The sequence below is a fragment of the Tauraco erythrolophus genome, chromosome 22 (assembly GCF_009769465.1).
Source record: "Tauraco erythrolophus isolate bTauEry1 chromosome 22, bTauEry1.pri, whole genome shotgun sequence".
NCBI lineage: Eukaryota > Metazoa > Chordata > Aves > Musophagiformes > Musophagidae > Tauraco > Tauraco erythrolophus.
The window spans coordinates 26,947-43,742 of NC_141486.1; the positions used below are offsets into that span (position 1 = coordinate 26,947).

The window sequence follows — 16,796 nt, forward strand, 5'->3', positions numbered from 1 at the left end:
GTCCAGATGGGCCAGCACAGGCTGTACAGATGAGAGAACAGGGCTGCACAAGTCCCCAGTCAACCTAGAGCTGTCCTGCAGACACTTCTCGTCCTTCTGCTCTTTCCTTCTGAAAGGCTGGAGAAAGAAGCTGCTGTGGTTCCACCGCAAGAATTGCATGCACAGTACGTGGCACGGATGAGATGATACTTTTTCCCACATAAAGCAAAACCCAAACTCAAATGCAACCAGTCTGATCACAATCCCTCTGATTTCCGTGCACTTATTTCAGATGGGGACAGGGAAGTAAGGTGTGCATTTCCCCACCAGAATTGGTTCTCAGGAACAACAATAATCACAACACCTACTGGATTATTATTTTATATGTATGCATATATTAATATGTATAAAAATGGGTATATGAGTGTGTGTATGTATGGGCTATTTGGGGGGCACAGAATTTAAGTGACAACCAAATACTTATCTCTCCCCTGTCTTCTCCCATTTCTCAGCATTAAAGCAGGCTGTCATATATCATTGGAATTTGAGATACTAGAGGGACCTTGTGATAAAAGCAAATGCTTGAGGGAGACCTAAGTTCTGCCTCTGCTATCCTGATAGCTGGGAAAGGCTCCAAGAAATCACTGTCTCCTCTGAACTGGAATGCAACAACAAGGAGAAAACAACTTAAATTCTGCCCTCTGCTAAAACTCACAAACTGTACAGGCTTTGTGTCTGAAGGTAACATGGGGGTCAAACTCAATGAGGCATCTTGGACCTCTAGCGACACTGCCGCAAATGAGCAGAGCACAGGACATAGCAACTGCAAAGCAAAACAGAAATCCTGCTTACTATTACAATGAACAGGGACTGGAGAAAAAAACAGGTGGGGAAAAAAATCAAACGTGCTCTGCCCACCCAACCTTGCCTAGATACACAGAGTTTTAACTCCGTATCAGTCACGGATCATGTATGAACTGAAACCCCTGTTTGAAGGGTTGCAAAGTGATGCTGGGCTGCCTGGCAGGCAGAGCACTGGAGCACGAGCCAGGCTGTGCAGTCTCTTTCTGCCAGTGGCCTCAGCTGACCTTGGGCTTTTCATCTTCCAGTGCCTCAGTTTCCCCATGTACACAGTGACCTCTGCTCTTTGTAAAGGGCCACTAGCAGGCAGGATGAGGGGAGCTGTCTGCACTTAGCTAAACCTATGTTCTTGCTGGTTCGTTTCCTACAGAAATACAATATGGGGAAAGGCATCCAAAGTTTGTGGAGGATGGCGCTGAGGCAGGCTGGGGCAGCCAGGCAAGAATTTTCCCATCAGACTTATGGAAAGTGGCTTATTTGGGAAACAGCTTGAGAGCCAGTCAGAGTCTCAGACCTGAGAGCAGGCAGTGGGCAAGCGCAGAGGTGGAGCTTACACTGTTTTTTTCAGATATAAAAGGCTTAGCTGGGTCAATGGGAACCACAGTGCCTGGGACGTGGATGAGGGGAGCTGCGCAGACAGCGGAGTGCCAGCCATGGGGTGGGCAGCCCCAACCCTCCTTGCACTGCTCAGCCTAACAGCGAATCCGTATGATGCCCAGGACACCTGTCCAGGTGAGTGTGGCACAAATCCTACTGCCATCCCGCTGAGACAGCCTCTTTCATCTCCCCCGGTAACACCAAGAGCTTGGGGCAGGGGCAATATGATTTTTGGTTTTCCTTCTATGCTTTTTTTAATTCGACTGCAAGTGGGAGGAGCGTAAGGGGAAGGCTGAAGTCTTAGCGGCCACTTTATAAACTGCTGTCTCCAACCAAAGATCCATCCTTCCCCACTCACCAGTGGGATCTCCAGGAACAGACTGTCCCAGTCAAGGTTTTCCATCCTGGTTAAGCGTTTTTGTTCATGGTGCCTGGGCCCAGTTGCTAAAGGATGCAGAGCAACACAAAGGATTGGTCAAGTGCTTGCTGGGTGCCAGGCACCCTGGCAGCTTGGCAATGCTGCGCCACACAGCTTTCTGCCTGTATTCCTCGGGAAGGCAACAGGGGAGATTTCAAACTGGTGTGCTGTCAAAGTTTGGTAGAACCTTTACTGCCCACAGCTCCACCAATGGGACTTACTCTGTTGTTACCTGCTCTGTTGCTGATACCCCCCAGGGCATCTCTCAGTTTTTGCTTTATTAAGCTACAGTATACTTGTCATGCATGTAGTGTCGTATACAGCAGCCACCTCTCCCGCTGAGCTCCTCTGAAGCCAGAGAGTTTCAGTGTCCAGTTCCTTTAACGTGTGAGATCCTCGATGCCATCGGTTAATCCATACAACACCTCTAAACTCCCATCCTCATTGCTTTTGCTTGCACTGTTCCTGAACTTTAGAGGGTTTGGTTTCTTGTCCCAGACATTTCAGAGCCCTAATAATCTCCACAAAGGCTGTCTTCATTTCTTCAGAGGTGAGAATAGTGGGACTGGGTGATGCTGACCGACTCACCATTCTCCAAGGATGCCCAGGGATCCCAGGTGCCTCTGGGCCAAAAGGAGAACCAGGTCTCCCAGGAACAAAAGGTGAGACCCCAAAAGCCAGCAATGAACACTGTGATATCAGATGGCTTTGTTGCTTTGGGCAGGGGAAGCAGGCTGAGGCTGGAGCAGTGGCTGGCCTGGCACTGGCTTCTGTGAGCAGCTGGAGAGTTGAATAGGAGTGGAAAACAGCCCGTCTGGAGATGTGTTGGTGTATGTGGAGTCTTTTTTTTTTTTTTCCCGAGTCCTCTCATGAGTCTGAAGTGGACCTGGGATGTGAAGTGTCATAACTCATTTGTTTCTTCTACGGCAAAAACATCTGTTTATTTTCTGAGTCTTTATTGAACAGTCTGGGTGGGAGGGAGGCTGCGATGCTCCTGCACGTCTACCAGGGAACAGTTTGGGAACTGTACTGGCACCCCTTACCCCAGGAAGCAAGGGAGATGGGGGTTCTTCAGGGTTTTCATAGCCAACTCATAGAGAAGGTGAATCACCTTAGCAAAGGGAGCAGATCCACCGCAGCAAAATACATGGACTGGCTCCAAGATGTGCAAAAGCTCATGGACATTCATATGTGTACTGCAAATTACGACTTACACCAGCAGTACCAGCGCAGTGTAGCTTCAACAGAAGAAAAGGAGCAAGACAGGTTGCACGACTGAATCTAATTAACAAAACCCAGCTCCCTTGTTTCCACGAAAGCCAAGGCCTCACTGCCTGGGCTTCTAGATCATCTCCACTCTGGCCAGTTTGCAATGTGCATATACAAACTGAGTCTTTCCTTGCAGGAGAAATGGGAGCCCAGGGACTCCCCGGGAAAGCAGGACCGCCTGGTGCAAAAGGTAACATACTCAGCTCTGATCCATAGATCTACCCAAGTTCAGGACAAGCACTGGGAGGCTGGGTCTACAGAGATGCGCTGTAGAGCTGGTCATAGTCCAGGAAACAGCCCTGAAGTAGCATCAGCAAAGCAGGATTTCGGGGTATGGATCTTGCATGGGGTGAGTACTAGAAACAGTGTCCTTGAGTGGGACCACATCACAGAGGAAGACACTACTTTTCTTCTCAAAGTTCCCCACAGATACTTACCAGCTCCCAAAAATCAGGCCTCTTCCCATTCCCCACTCCTGCCCTCACCTGCCTCCACCACAACAAACCTGCCCACACGGCCCCTGCCCTGAGGAGCTTCAGGGTGCTTTGGCCAGGAGGCCTGATGCAGAGACACGATGCTGAGTGCTTCCAGCAGCCTCCAGGTCTGGCCTCAGCTGAGTCTCAACTCGAGTGTGGGTGTCTATATTTCACTGGATCCAAATATTTCTGTCTGTCTGCATGCTTTCTGTTTTATACATACGTATAGATGGATATTTTGATTTAGGATACCTTGTGGTAAGTTAGTGCGAATCTTGTCATTTTCAAATCTGTAATTAAGTCACTGGTTTAGTTATAACATACCCTACTGGATCATCTTGTTAATCTTTAAATTGGTTAATCATCAAGTGCTGCTAAAATTTAACCTTTGATTTACCTCATACCATTAATAAATCTTGAACTGCTGCTAAATCGTAACCGTGTTAAAAACGTCATCCAGGACAATGCCACTGCAGCCCACTTGACCAGAAGGATGGGATTGAACCACCAGGAAACAGCTGGCACAGGCTGAACCAAGGAGGGAATGGGGGTTTCTTTGCAATGGGATGAGTCCCTGAAAAGAGGAAGATGTCAGCTGAGAAATCAGCTTTCACTCCATCCAGGCTGTGCTTAAGGTCTTCAGCGGGATCTGTGTGCTGCAGACATTGCAAAAGTGTCTCTTCCAAAGAAATCAGTTCCCAGCACAAGGTGGCACTCAGCAACTGAGCCCCGCTGCACTGACTAGCTGGGAAAACAGCCCCTTTGCATGCTGAATGTGTAGCTATTTCCCGGCCAAAAGCACCCAAGACTTCAGCTGAAATCCCAGCCGGAGATGGATGAACCCACTGAAAAAGCAGCAATTGCCCAAAATCTCACAGGTGCCTGACCGAAAACAGAAAGCCCCCACAAAACTCACTGAGACGGAGCTGTGAATCCCCCCCATGCTCCAGCAGATGCAGCAGCAGTTCTCTCTCCCATGTCCTGTTCTTCCTGCGGTTCCCGAGAGACGCTGCTGATCAAGAGGGCAGCCTGGCTGGGGTGGCAGCACCAGCTGGCACACTCAGCAGAGCGCTCTGGCTTTGCTGCGTGTCAGTCTCTCCATTACACTGAGGACTTTCAGAGGTGCTGGAGCAGGCCCTTGGGGAGCTACAGGGATTCGCTCGCATGGAGTCATCTGTGATGAGTATTTTCCTCTTGTCTCTTGCAGGAGCAGCTGGAGAGCCTGGCTTCCCAGGACAGAAAGGTAAACCATGCTGCGCTGAATTTATCGTGGGAGCTGGTTTAGTTAAACTCCCACCCTGTGCTGTTCTGGAACAACAGACCAGGTGGGAGCAACTATAGGGAAATAAAAGTACCCCACCAGGTACCGTGTGGGGCTGTTCGGTGACAGTTGTGCCCCATCGTAGGCTCAGCCCTGGCCCAGGGGGTATGAGCAACCCCTCTCCCAAACCAGCTCTTCAGCAACAGGGGCTGCCCAGCACCACCCGCTACATAAACCACAGGGCTTCACATGCCCAGCCTGAGGGACCAGCCAGGTCTGGGCAGGTTTTTGCACGTGAGGGTGACTGGGACCTGTCACTGAGCACTGTCTGCACTGTGGCTTCCCTCACTGGAGCTCGGCTGGTAACAGCTGGAGGCCAGGTGCTGCTGATCTGGTGGCCAGTCCACCAGTCCAGCTGTCACAGCTGCTCCCAAACCACTGACTAAAGCCCTCTGCCAGCAGCAACCATTCCCCTCTTGGGGCTTTTGACCCTGCCTTCCCACGCTGCATCTCCTCCTCCTTCTCACACCCAGCTCCTAGTCCCATGTGTCCCAGCCCCATGGGACTCACTGGCACAAAACATCGGTACTCAACTCCACGGGCTGGCCAGCAGCAGGCAGAGCAACCTGGACCAACAGAGACACATCTTGTGTCAGTCTTGCCATTGGGATCTTCCAGCCCCAAATCAGATGTCAGTGGAAAATATATCATGCTGGGTCCAACAGCCCAAGAGAGGCAAGGCTGCTGCTCCTTGTGCATCTATGATGTGTCCCAGCCCCCGGCAGTCACCTCACAGCCCTGCTAGGTGACCTGGAGAGCTGCTTCCAGTGACTGAGAGCGCTGAGTGTCACTGCTGTAATTACAGGAGTCTGTGACTTGGGTTCCCACCTTGCATTGTCCCTCTGTGCTCTCCTGGGTCTGTGCAGACGGGCCTTTGATGGGCTGGTGGGTTTCCTCTGGTGGGCACAGGGGCAGCTGAGGCAGAATATATACTGAGTTACTCCTCCTGCCCGGTTACTCTGTGCCTCTGTTGTGTGCGCGGATGAGCTAAACACTTCCCCTGACATCACAGCCCTCTACCGGCGCAGCAGGATCTGTCTTGAAAAGCAATGATGCCAAGAGCTGGAGGAAAGGAGGGCAGGGTGTAGAAGGTAAAGAGCAATTGATGGTGTTGTTTGTCCAACAGGAACGAAAGGAGAGCCTGGATTTCCAGAGACATGGGGTGAGTTTCATCCTAGGTCCTTCATGCCACCATTGGCTTTGCAGAGCAGAAAATGGTGGACTCCTTGCACCAGAAGTCAGGACAAAGCAGCAATAAAAACAAATTCAGAGTGATGCTGATGGATGAAGTAAGGAAATATCACTGTTAACCCATTTGCTTCTCACAGCCACATGCAGCTTCCGTGTGTCTACCCTGTAATCCAGCCAAGCCAGGAAAATCATGTCCTCTGAGCACTAACTGAGTCATCTCTGTGTGTCCTGGAGGAGGTCCCTCTTAGTTTTTGAGAGCCTCAGTGTCCTGATTTCCAAGATGAAACCACTAGAAACACCTCTATAGACATGCTGCTACCTCCAAGGCAGTTACACCACAACACTTGCAGTGGCAGGGTCAGTAAATGCAGAGCCCATGTGTGTGATAGTGCTCAGAGAGGAGAGGAGAGGAGAGGAGAGCAGAGCTACAACCTGCTCTGGCTACACTTGGACACTGTAGGGCCACAGTCACATGCAGAGGCTCGGGCAGATCAGAGCTGCTGTAACACCTGAAAGAGAGAGACTGGGATGCCACTGAACTGGCCCCTCACTGTCCCAGGTGCTCCTCTGCCCTTTTATGTTTCCTGGGCATTTAAAAACACTTCACAAATAAGGAACAGGCCAAGTCCAAGACCATCCCTCCGTTCAGAAGGAACCCATGCCCACAAGACAGCTTGGTACAGCTGTGCATCCATTCACCAAATACAGCACACTCAGACACCTGCACCATCAGCACCACCATCTCAGATCATCTCCCAGAGCTTTCCCTTATGAAAAATCCTTTGGCATCTGTGAATCTGAGCTTCTGTCATCAGGTGTGTTTTTTGGGAGGAAAAATAAATTTATACATAATATATATGTGTATATTCAAAAGCGCTGTCTCTCCAATCCACAGAGGATGATCTGAACACTGTTTTCTGTGTTACAGGTAGGTGTTTTTCTGTGTCACCACTCCTTTGCTTCCAACTACCCACACACTCTCTGTGCCCCCCGTACATCCCTGAGCCTAGACAAATTTCTGGATCACGAGTTTATCATCCTGCTCAGAGCAGTTCCATCACCCAGACCTCCCAAGAGAGTCATTGCAGATGAAAGTCTGAGCACCTTAGACCCTCTCTTAGAAGGTGCCCATCTCCCCTGTGACGTATGGACTCAGACACTGCAGCAGGGTTTGGCTTCCAGTGACTGTGCACCAGAGTGCTGCAGTGCAAAGCACCAGCTGGGAGGATGAAGGGCTCAAAGCCTCCAGGTCAGGGCACGAGGCTGACGTGCTCCCTGGATGCAGCAAGCATGTTATAACTCTTTCCACTCGATCTCTTTCCCTGATTTGCACAGAAGCCAGAAACTGCCAAGACCTGTTGGGTAAAGGGAAGATCCTGAGTGGCTGGTACACCATCTACCCCCAAGGCTGCAATGCCACCACCGTCTTCTGTGACATGGACACTGATGGTGGAGGATGGATTGTGAGTAGGATGAGAAGGAGGTTGCCATGTCCTTACAGTGATTTTTATGAAGGCTGCAAAGGTTCACGTCAGCAAGCCTGGGTGAATCCCTGTGGACGTAGGGGATTCTCCTGGGAGATGTCTCTGGCAGTAGGCTGAGCACCACAGACCCACTCCCTGCTTAAATCAGCAAATCATTCCCTCTTCGTTTCCAAGGGCAGATGGAGGAGATCTGTGAGCGCGCGACTCCCCTGGGGTTTGGTTCCCGGAGACCTGCAGGAGGTGCTGACGCAGGGAGAGCGTTTGCTGCGAGGGGCTGTGCCACCTGGGGCTGAGAGTGCTTTGGGGGGATGGCCTGGCGGGCCTGAGGCTCTCCTTTCCTGCAGGTTTTCCAGAGACGCTGGGATGGGTCAGTGAACTTCTTGCGAGACTGGGACTCATACAAACGCGGCTTTGGCAACCAGCTGACAGAGTTCTGGCTGGGGAACGACAACATCCACTTCCTCACCTTGCTGGGTAAGGTCTGCCTCCATCCCAGGCTGGGCCCTGAGAGTCCAACCCCTGCACCACACTTGGTCATTACAGGACTCTGAACTTCTCATATATATCTGAGGCACCAACACTTAATCCTAAAAAGCATGCAGGCTCTTGCAGCCCATTGCACGTAGGGACTCTAAAAACATTGCACTCTGAAAAACAGGAAAACTAGAAGCCAGGGAAGAGAACGAGCTGGCTGCATGACCTGTCCTGGACATAGGCCAACACATCTTCTTACTAGGACGAGTTGTGATGGCAGTCGTCTAGTTCACACACGGCTTTGCAGTCACAGTTCTGTGCAGGACTCTGTGTAGCTCTCCGTGCCCATGACGACCCAACATCAGATCGGAAAAGGTGCTTCACAAGAAAGTCATCAAAAGTACAGGTTCTGCAGGAATTTCAAATAAATCATTATCTCTAAAGTAGTGGAAGCTCCTCACAAGCTAGCGCAGGGCTCCTTAAACCCTCCACCCTGAAATCCAGGTGTGTACTCACCATCAGCCCTGCAACACTGCTGTCCACCTTCTCTTCTAGGACCGTGTGAACTCCGCATTGACCTGACAGACTTTGAAAACAACTACTATTTTGCCAAGTATGCTTTGTTCAGAGTTTTAGGAGAGTCTGAGAAATACAAACTGGTTCTAGGAGACTTCCTTGGTGGAAACGCTGGTAAGTTAGGAGCAGCTCACTGGGAAAGGCTGTTTTCTAGGGCATTTCAGAAGCATTCAGCATTTATAGTGCAGAGCTGTATCATGCAAACTCCTTGTACCATCTACATTTTGGGTCAATTTTTTAAAACTGGCCATGGTACCCCAGGTGCCGAGTGACCTCTGGGTGCAGAGAAGGACAGGGACACCCATCACCCACAGAGTGTGACCCAGACCATTACCAACAAGCCCAGCCACATGGTTTGGCAGTAAATGTGGAGCCTGGTCCTGAGCAGCACCTCATCCAATATAACCTTCCCAGCAGCTCTGCAGCATCCAGGCCAAGTTCTGCTTTCAGTTACATTGGAAGGAAATATTTGTCCATGAGCTTTGGCATTTGCAGGGCTGGGGTGCTGTTCAATACTTGCAGCATCAGCCCTGCATCCTCTTAATGCCTGATGTTTTGTTTTTCTTTAAAAAGAAAACAAATCCCCTGCAAAATTCAACACCCCTCTTGCAGGAATGAGTGAAACCAACGACAGATAGCAGCGCTCTGGGTTTATGTGGTTTTGCACACTGCAGCTCTGTCTGATAGTCCAGACCTCAGTGTTTCTGCACAGAATCTGAGAGGTGCAAGAGACGTGACATCCCTGTAACTGTGAGCAGAATCTGGCCCGTTTGATTCACAGGCATAGATAAGTTCTCCATGTGTTTTAGCAGTCCTGGCAGAGCTCAGGATACTACTTTTCTCCAGGATCAAGGAGGAAACCTGGGCAACGAAGAGAAAAGCAGGATTTATAAAATCTGCCCTGCATCCAGCAAGGCCCACTGGTGCCCTGCGCTGATGCACAGACGCATTAGGTTCCCTTTTGTGCTCTCTATCGCAGTAACTGTGAACGTGTACTCTCTGCAGGAGACTCCTTATCATACCACAAGGACATGCCATTTTCAACCACGGACCGGGACAATGACATGAGCTCCTTTAACTGTGCCACAGAATACAAGGGAGCGTGGTGGTACAATGACTGCCATTACTCCAACCTGAACGGGATGTACTGGCTGGGTGTTCACAGGAGCTACGCTGATGGCATAAACTGGAAGACGGGCAAAGAATACCATTACTCCCATAAGCGAACGGAAATGAAATTCAGGCTGGTTTAACATGGCAAGAGGGTGGCTGACTAGCACCAACAGGTGCCATTCAACAGCCAAGAGAAGACACAAAATATAATGTTGTTTGAGGGCAAAATTGGTCCAGGAAGGATATTACAGGCTGTGCCTTCAGCCTAGAGCAGACTTTTAGAGACCAGAAGAGATCAGTGCTAGTTTGAGCTCCTTTAAGCACCGGACTCTCACCCTGGACTATCTCCAGCAGCCCCACAGATGCTGGCTGAGCCCGAGCATCTTTTTCTGAAAAGTGCGTTACCTTGACTTAAAGATCAAGCGATGGTGAGGCTACTGCATCTCAGTAAAGCTCTCAGATATTATTACCCTTGTCATGGTTTGATGTGGAGGGGGGGGGGTGGTTCTGGTGGCAGGAGAGGGATTTTGCTCCCTGCGACCTCCCCGGTTTTGGATCCGGGTTAGGCTTAGTTCTGGCCACCAGATCAGACTGCCATCCCCCTCGGGGTTGAGCCAATAGGGCGCCTCTGCGAATTGCCCTATTTAAGTCAGGACAAGGGAACCGGAAAAGGTGCTTCGCCCAGGATCGACCAGAGAAGGGAGGAGGGCACTGCCCCCGCTCCCTGGCTCCCGGCCGGGTGGCTGCCTGCGTCGGGCCGGCGCTGCCCACGGAGGATGGCGGCGGCGGAGCCAGCTGGGGAACTCGGGGGCACCCCACTCCCAGGGTGCCCACTGGGCTGAGTTCACCTGGAGAGGACTGAGATCTGAGAGAAACAGCTGCATCGACAGCAGGTCAGTGAGGATGGAGCGGGAGGAGGTGCCGGAGCCGAGTTTCCCCTGCGGCTGATGGTGAGATAGCAGGCGGCCCCCCTGCAACCAGGACGGCCTCGGTGGAGCAGCGACCCACTCGCAGCCCGTGGGGAGAAGATGCCTGAGCCCGAGGATGGTCGTGTTGGGGGCACGGCAAGGCAGAAAGGCATCTGGAGTCTTCGTGACGACCCACGCCGGAGCGAGTGGCTACAGCTCCCTAAGTACCCGAGACTGTGGTATAGCCCACACCGGAGCAATCTGTGGGGAAGGATTGTTTCCAGTGGGCTGGACTCACGTTGGAGAAATTTGTGGATTTTTTCCTCGTGGGTAGGGGATCCATTGGAGCAGGGGAAAAGGGTGTAAGGACTCCTTCTCCTTTAAGAAAGAAGCAGCAGTAACAGCACGGAATGAACTGACCTGCACTCCCCCAGTCCCTGCCCCCTGTGCTGCTGGGGGGAGGAGGTAGAGCCGGGAGGAAAAGGAAGGTGGGGGGGGGGAAGGTGTCGGTTTTAAGATCTGGTTTTGTTTCTTTCTGTCCTCTCAAGTAATCGGTTTTTATTTCCCTTTGTCCTTCTAAGTAATCATTAATAAACTGTTTTGCTTTGAGAAAAGCGCTGCCTGTTTTGCCCAGGACCATGGTTGGTGGGTGCTCCCTCTGTTCTTGCCTCAACCCTCAGTCCTTTTGTGTTTTTTTTTTCTTCCCTCTCCTCTCTACTTTATTGGAGAAGGAGAGACTGTGTGAGTTTTAGTTGCTGGATCAGCCTAAAACCACGACAACCCTGAATGGTAATTTTCAGTCTAATCCACTTATATGAAGACTCCAACATCCCTGCAGCCTCTTTTTCTGTTGACCCAAAAGCCATCTGAAAGGCATTGAATTCCTGACCCTGCACCTCTCTCCCAGCACACTGTGATCGAGCCACGATGTAGACTAGCATGGAAAGGACTGAGCTGCCAGCACAGGGCTGTCAGCACTGCCTCCTCCGTCCTTCCCTCCTCACTGCCTCATACAACACGTGCTCCAGGACCTCACGTGAGACCTCAGCTCCTGGAACCACAGTAGCGTTGCCCAGCACTTCCCACCATGACACAACTGCAGCTGGGCCCAGAGCCAGCTTCAAGGAGCCAGCCACTCCTCCAAGGCACGTTTCTAGATCTCATCCTCTAGCCGCTGTGGACCAAGCGCTGGCTACAAAGCAGGCTGTCCAGCAATATGTGTGGTACCAATACACTACAGTAGTCCCAAGCCAAGCCTTGCACAAGTGGACATCATGTAAATCACCAGCAGGTGCCTGTATCTTCCATTTCACCTTGTTTCCAGTACCATCTGAAGATGGGCTATCTGCTGGTGGACAGAGGCAGTTCATCCAGTTCATGTGGTGTTTTATTTGACTACTAGCAGAACTGGTTAAAGTGTCTCTTCTTCCTGGACTCCTGCTCCTGGACTCCTCCCCATAGTGGATGCAAGGGAGGAGAGCCTAGTGCTAACTCCTCACTGCAGGGACAGACCGGAGCCAGTGGAAGTAGAGTATTTATTTGTGTTATGTTCCTAACAGTCCCAGGTTTATCACACTACTTACTGCACAGATGTGCAGCAAGGGCAGCTCCAGCCCTTCAGCACTGAATCCAAACCTCACAGATGAGGAAAGAGGCGACTCACCCAGCACAGCACAGCAGGGTGATGATGTGCTAAGAAATAAACTTGAGGTTTTGAGCCTCCCTATTCACTAAGTCCTGTCCCTGCTCACTTCTCCTTTTCAGGTACATGAGAAAGTGTGTGTCTGAGCAGAGAAGCACACACTGACAGTCCCACAGCCACTTCTCCATCTCCAGGAGCTCTGCTTTGTTTTTCTCCTACTCCCAGTCATATTAACATGCCCTCAGCAGGAGCAGCAGCAGGGTCCCACAGTGCCCAGGTGTGTCTCACCCAATCAGCCACTGATGCTGTTGTCCATGAGTAGCTCCTCAGAGAGGCTCAAGGTGCTGCCACAGACAGCTCTGCAGAACCACAGACTCCTCTGCAGAGATGTACGAGCTGGTGCCGACATCCTCATCTTTAACCTAGCCCTTTCTCTGCTCCTCTCTATCTTCTCCTCTTACTACACAGAAACCTTCAACATTTAAATTGCATCTGTGAAGGACACCGATTTTAGAGGGATTAAGAGCACACCAAGAACAATTTAGCCAAACCCATCTAGTTGATATTCCCAGACCACCGCTTGACTCCATAGAGGAAATATTCAGATATGACAAGCCATCACCAGTGCTAGGTAAGGTGGTTTGGACCTGGCTGCAGACTGAAATTCTCCTGCGCCCCCTAAGCTGGCGCAGTGAGCCATGGGCTGGCACCTTGTCCCCTCCAGCATGAGCCCCAACCACTGCAAGGCAGGAAAAAGCTCCCTGTGCTGATGGTCTGTGGTCCATGGTCCATCCCAGGCACCATGTCTGCAGCAGTCACAGAGAGGGCCAGGAATCCCCAGAAGAAAAGCAGAATAGCCCCAGTCAATCTGTGACTGATCGTGGCCACTGCTTATCTCAGGGGTTTTTCTCTGTGTCCTGGAAAGCTCATGGATCCGGTTTGCATTTGGTGTTTGAAAACCCTCTTCTACTCAGTAGCAGATCTGGAAAGGGCCAGCCCTGAAGCCTAGAAATGACAATGTCCCTGGAGTTTCTCCAGACGTTTCCCTTGCTGCAAACAATGACAAATGAGGCTGGGATGTCACCAGAGGAGCAGGGTGGACCAGGATATGGGGTGTGGGGGGAGAACCTGGTTTCTGCCATATCAGGGAGCCAGACACATGATGAGAGGCTGGAAGCATCTCTGATGGCTTGTTGATGCATAGCCATCTGACAGCAAAAGCGAGGCCAAAGCAGTCCTCTCAGGTCCCACCCAGCCCAGCCTCCTGATCAGATCAAGGCTGCCTCCAGCAATACCCTCCTGCATTGTCTGGGACATGGGAAGACCCATACCACCCATGGCATTACTACCAGCCTTCAAGGGCTGCATAGAGGCTCTTTCCAGGGAGGAACACAGCACTTCAGACACACGTAAGTGCCCAGAGATTTCACAGCTGTAAATCTGAAAGCTGATTGACTTAAAAAACCTGGACTTCAGAAGGAAAGTTCTTGTTCTTACCTAACACTGATGATTGTCATCTGAGGAGCGCAGACAACTGAGCTTCGGCAGTGCTCTACGATTTATGCTTGGATGCAGCAAACCTGGTGGTCCTGGCATAGTGAACACCTTCCTCCAATTTTCTGATGTGTCCTTCTGAGAGGGTTGCATCTAAAGAGTAACTAATGCCATGTCTGAGTCAACACAAAACAAGCTGCAGCTGGGGAAGGGAAATCATTTCACTCTGCTTTGATCCTGTTGGCTTATGGGCTGCTGGGGTGGAAAAGATGAATCCAACAGCCTTTGCACTGTGCTTGTGCTGCTGGGGTTACCTTGTGCCCACCCAGCTGAAGTGAAGGGGTGACTTAAGACTTGAGCTGACCCTGCCACAAACTGAGGGTATGGGAGGCATTGGACTCAAAATACCATTCTCTCATAGGTAATACTCTTCTGTAAATGACTTTCAACTAAAGGTTTATTATGCCAGCTACGCTGATGGAGCATGAAGCTGTTGGTTTAGTTGCGTTTGGTGCCTGTGTTTGAAAACACGGCATTTCAGCAGCACGACTCAGCCGACCCAAGATGATGAAACACAGCAGCCAGGGCTGATATCGTAAAGAACCACCAGACTTTATTCCTAAACGGCATTTATAAAACCAAAGACACAATGGAGGATGCGGGACCGCATGGTCTGTGGGGCACAGCATGGCCAGGTCTATGCTGTCAGCATCTGCGGAGCAAGCGGCCAACAGAGGGAGGAGGCAGAGGAGGCAGCTCCTGGTGAGGTCCAGCAAAGGTGAGCCTGCTGCACCACCCAGACCCTCCACCCACCATCAGTCACTTCAGTTCAGTGGCACGACTCTGAGGCACGAAATTCAACCGCTGATCTGGACTTTGTGTCACACTGGTGTGGGGGAGCCAGACCCTGCACTCCCAGCACAGGGGCTGGTACCTGGAGGACATCTGGGCAGGTGTCCCGTGCTTGCCTCTCCCTCCAGCTCTGGCCAGTGAAGAGACACTCTTAGTCCACGAGATGCACCAGACAAATTCCCAGATCACCTCTGTTTTCTGCAGACTCCCAACATTGGCTTTTCTAGTCCACATGATGCCTGCAGACAGTCTTGGTCCCACCTGCCCTTGCAGCAGGCATCAAAGGTCTTTCTAGCAAGGACCTGATATTCTTTGGTCACCTGAGAACCAGCACGTAGCCTCACCATGAGAGTAGGTGGGGCACACAGCAAGCCCAGAAACAGTTCTGATCCATCGCAGCTCAGATCATGCTGGCTAATGGTATCCTCTGTGCAGAAAACATCCCCCTGCTCTGTATCTGCTCAATCCTTGAGTAGGCTTCTTACCCCTGAGCAGATAAATAAACCCAAAAGGTCTTCCTTCATACCACAGCATCACCAAAGCATACACAACTCCACATGCCTTTTCTACTGTGTCCCAGTCCCACAGTTGCTCTGCAGGACCAGAGTCAGATGTACAGCTGGAGGAAGGATCAGCCCAGTCTGTGACAGGGCACCACCACCACCACCAGCCTTGCTGGTCCGGGGAAGGGGGTGGCCACTGGGGGAGCCGCCCTGCAGGGAAGCACCACTGGAACACGACACCTTCATCCTGTAATAGGCCATCTGAGGGATCGGTATGTTGAGGGATCTTCCTTTAGTCTACTCTTGTGCAGGGGGACAGCAGAAGAACAGACTCCAGCTTGGCAGACCAGGCAGCATGTGGAAGGCTGGGGAAAGGCTTTGTGAAAGCAATGCATCTAGCCAGGGGCTGAGCTGAAGCAGACAGCTATCCTTCATCCATAGTGGCCGCTGGCAGTATCCAGCTGGAATGAAGATATTTGCTCGGCAGTTTACTGTTGAGCAGGAGGTTTCTGCTGCAAATAAGTCAGTATCCCACAAAAGCACAACAGCACCTCTGGGGAATGAGTAGCTGCAGATGTTCCCTGGAGATGTGACTGAGCTGGTGACCCTGGTGCCATTCAGTGCATTTCATGACAGCTCCCGATTCCTTATGATCCCTGGTGAAAATGCACCATGTTCCTCCACTACGTCTCTGTCCCAGCACACCACTGATTCTCCCTTGTGCAGGCACTACAGCACACAGATGTTGGGCTACAGAAGATATCAAATCTGGCTCCAAGAGCTTTTGATGAGCCCCCCAGGTAGGTCTACCACTATGCTGGACAACAGCCTTCAAGCTGAAGTTGAAGGCCCATTGAGCTAAACACTGTACAAATACTTTTTGGTGGACAGATGAATGATCCTTGCTCCAAGAGTTACAGTCTACAAAAACAGAGCCACAGCTCCACCACTATACAGACATCACACCTATTTACACCCACAAACATTTTGGTCCCAGCAGAACATGTCTTTCAGACCAATGGCCCAGCAATCAGCTGATCTAGGGGCAGACTCAACTGCTCACCCATTTCTCTTAGTTTGCAATACTAGCAATTTCTAGCCATTCTTCCTTCCACCTCCGGTTCGGATCCACAGCCCCAGCACTCTCTCTGGCCCACAGAAGAAAATACAGCACCAAAACAAAGTGTTTTGCTGGCTGCTCGAGCGCTGGGGCCCGCGAGGGTGTCCCACATCGTCGAGGCGGCGATGGGTACTGGGCCAGGCAGAGAAATGGGTGAGATGCTGAATGATGCCGGACTCCGCTCTTCCCTGTTTCGACCTCACCAGCTGCTGGCACTGTGCTTGTCACCACGCAGCAGGACAAGCAGGGGAAAGGCAGACTCCTCCGTCTTTAAGCCCCAGCCGAGGTGGTGGGGAGGAACCTAGACATCAGACATATGTCTGAAAGCCTTTCTGATGGGAGAAATTGGTCGGTTAGTTCATGTCTCGATAAGGCACACCCTCCCCATCGCCTTGGCTCGTGCAGCTCGGCACCCCGTGGGTGGGCCCGGCTGACTCTCCCAAACCTTGCCGGATGCCTCCGTGCCTGGGTGCGCCCTGAGCGCGATGTCAGGACACCCAGCCAGGGACCTCACAGAG

At 51.4% G+C, this 16,796-nt stretch overlaps 1 protein-coding gene across 1 annotated transcript; it reads left to right on the forward strand.

Annotated features, from left to right (window-relative positions):
- Positions 1-1,493: 1,493 nt before the first annotated feature.
- Positions 1,494-9,899, forward strand: LOC104378441 (ficolin-2). The gene is made up of 9 exons (XM_086624973.1): positions 1,494-1,572; positions 2,404-2,517; positions 3,261-3,314; positions 4,808-4,843; positions 6,048-6,083; positions 7,448-7,575; positions 7,941-8,070; positions 8,626-8,760; positions 9,652-9,899. The coding sequence occupies exons 1-9, from the start codon at positions 1,494-1,496 to the stop codon at positions 9,897-9,899; spliced, it is 960 nt and encodes a 319-aa protein (XP_086481099.1).
- Positions 9,900-16,796: the final 6,897 nt, after the last annotated feature.

Excerpts from the sequence above, each read along its gene's own strand:
- LOC104378441 (XM_086624973.1), top strand. The coding sequence starts at position 1,494 with ATGGGGTGGGCAGCCCCAACCCTCCTTGCACTGCTCAGCCTAACAGCG. Across the intron at positions 1,573-2,403 it reads TGCCCAGGACACCTGTCCAG|AGGTGAGAATAGTGGGACTG; the intron begins GTGAGTGTGGCA and ends TCATTTCTTCAG. Across the intron at positions 2,518-3,260 it reads AGGTCTCCCAGGAACAAAAG|GAGAAATGGGAGCCCAGGGA; the intron begins GTGAGACCCCAA and ends CTTTCCTTGCAG.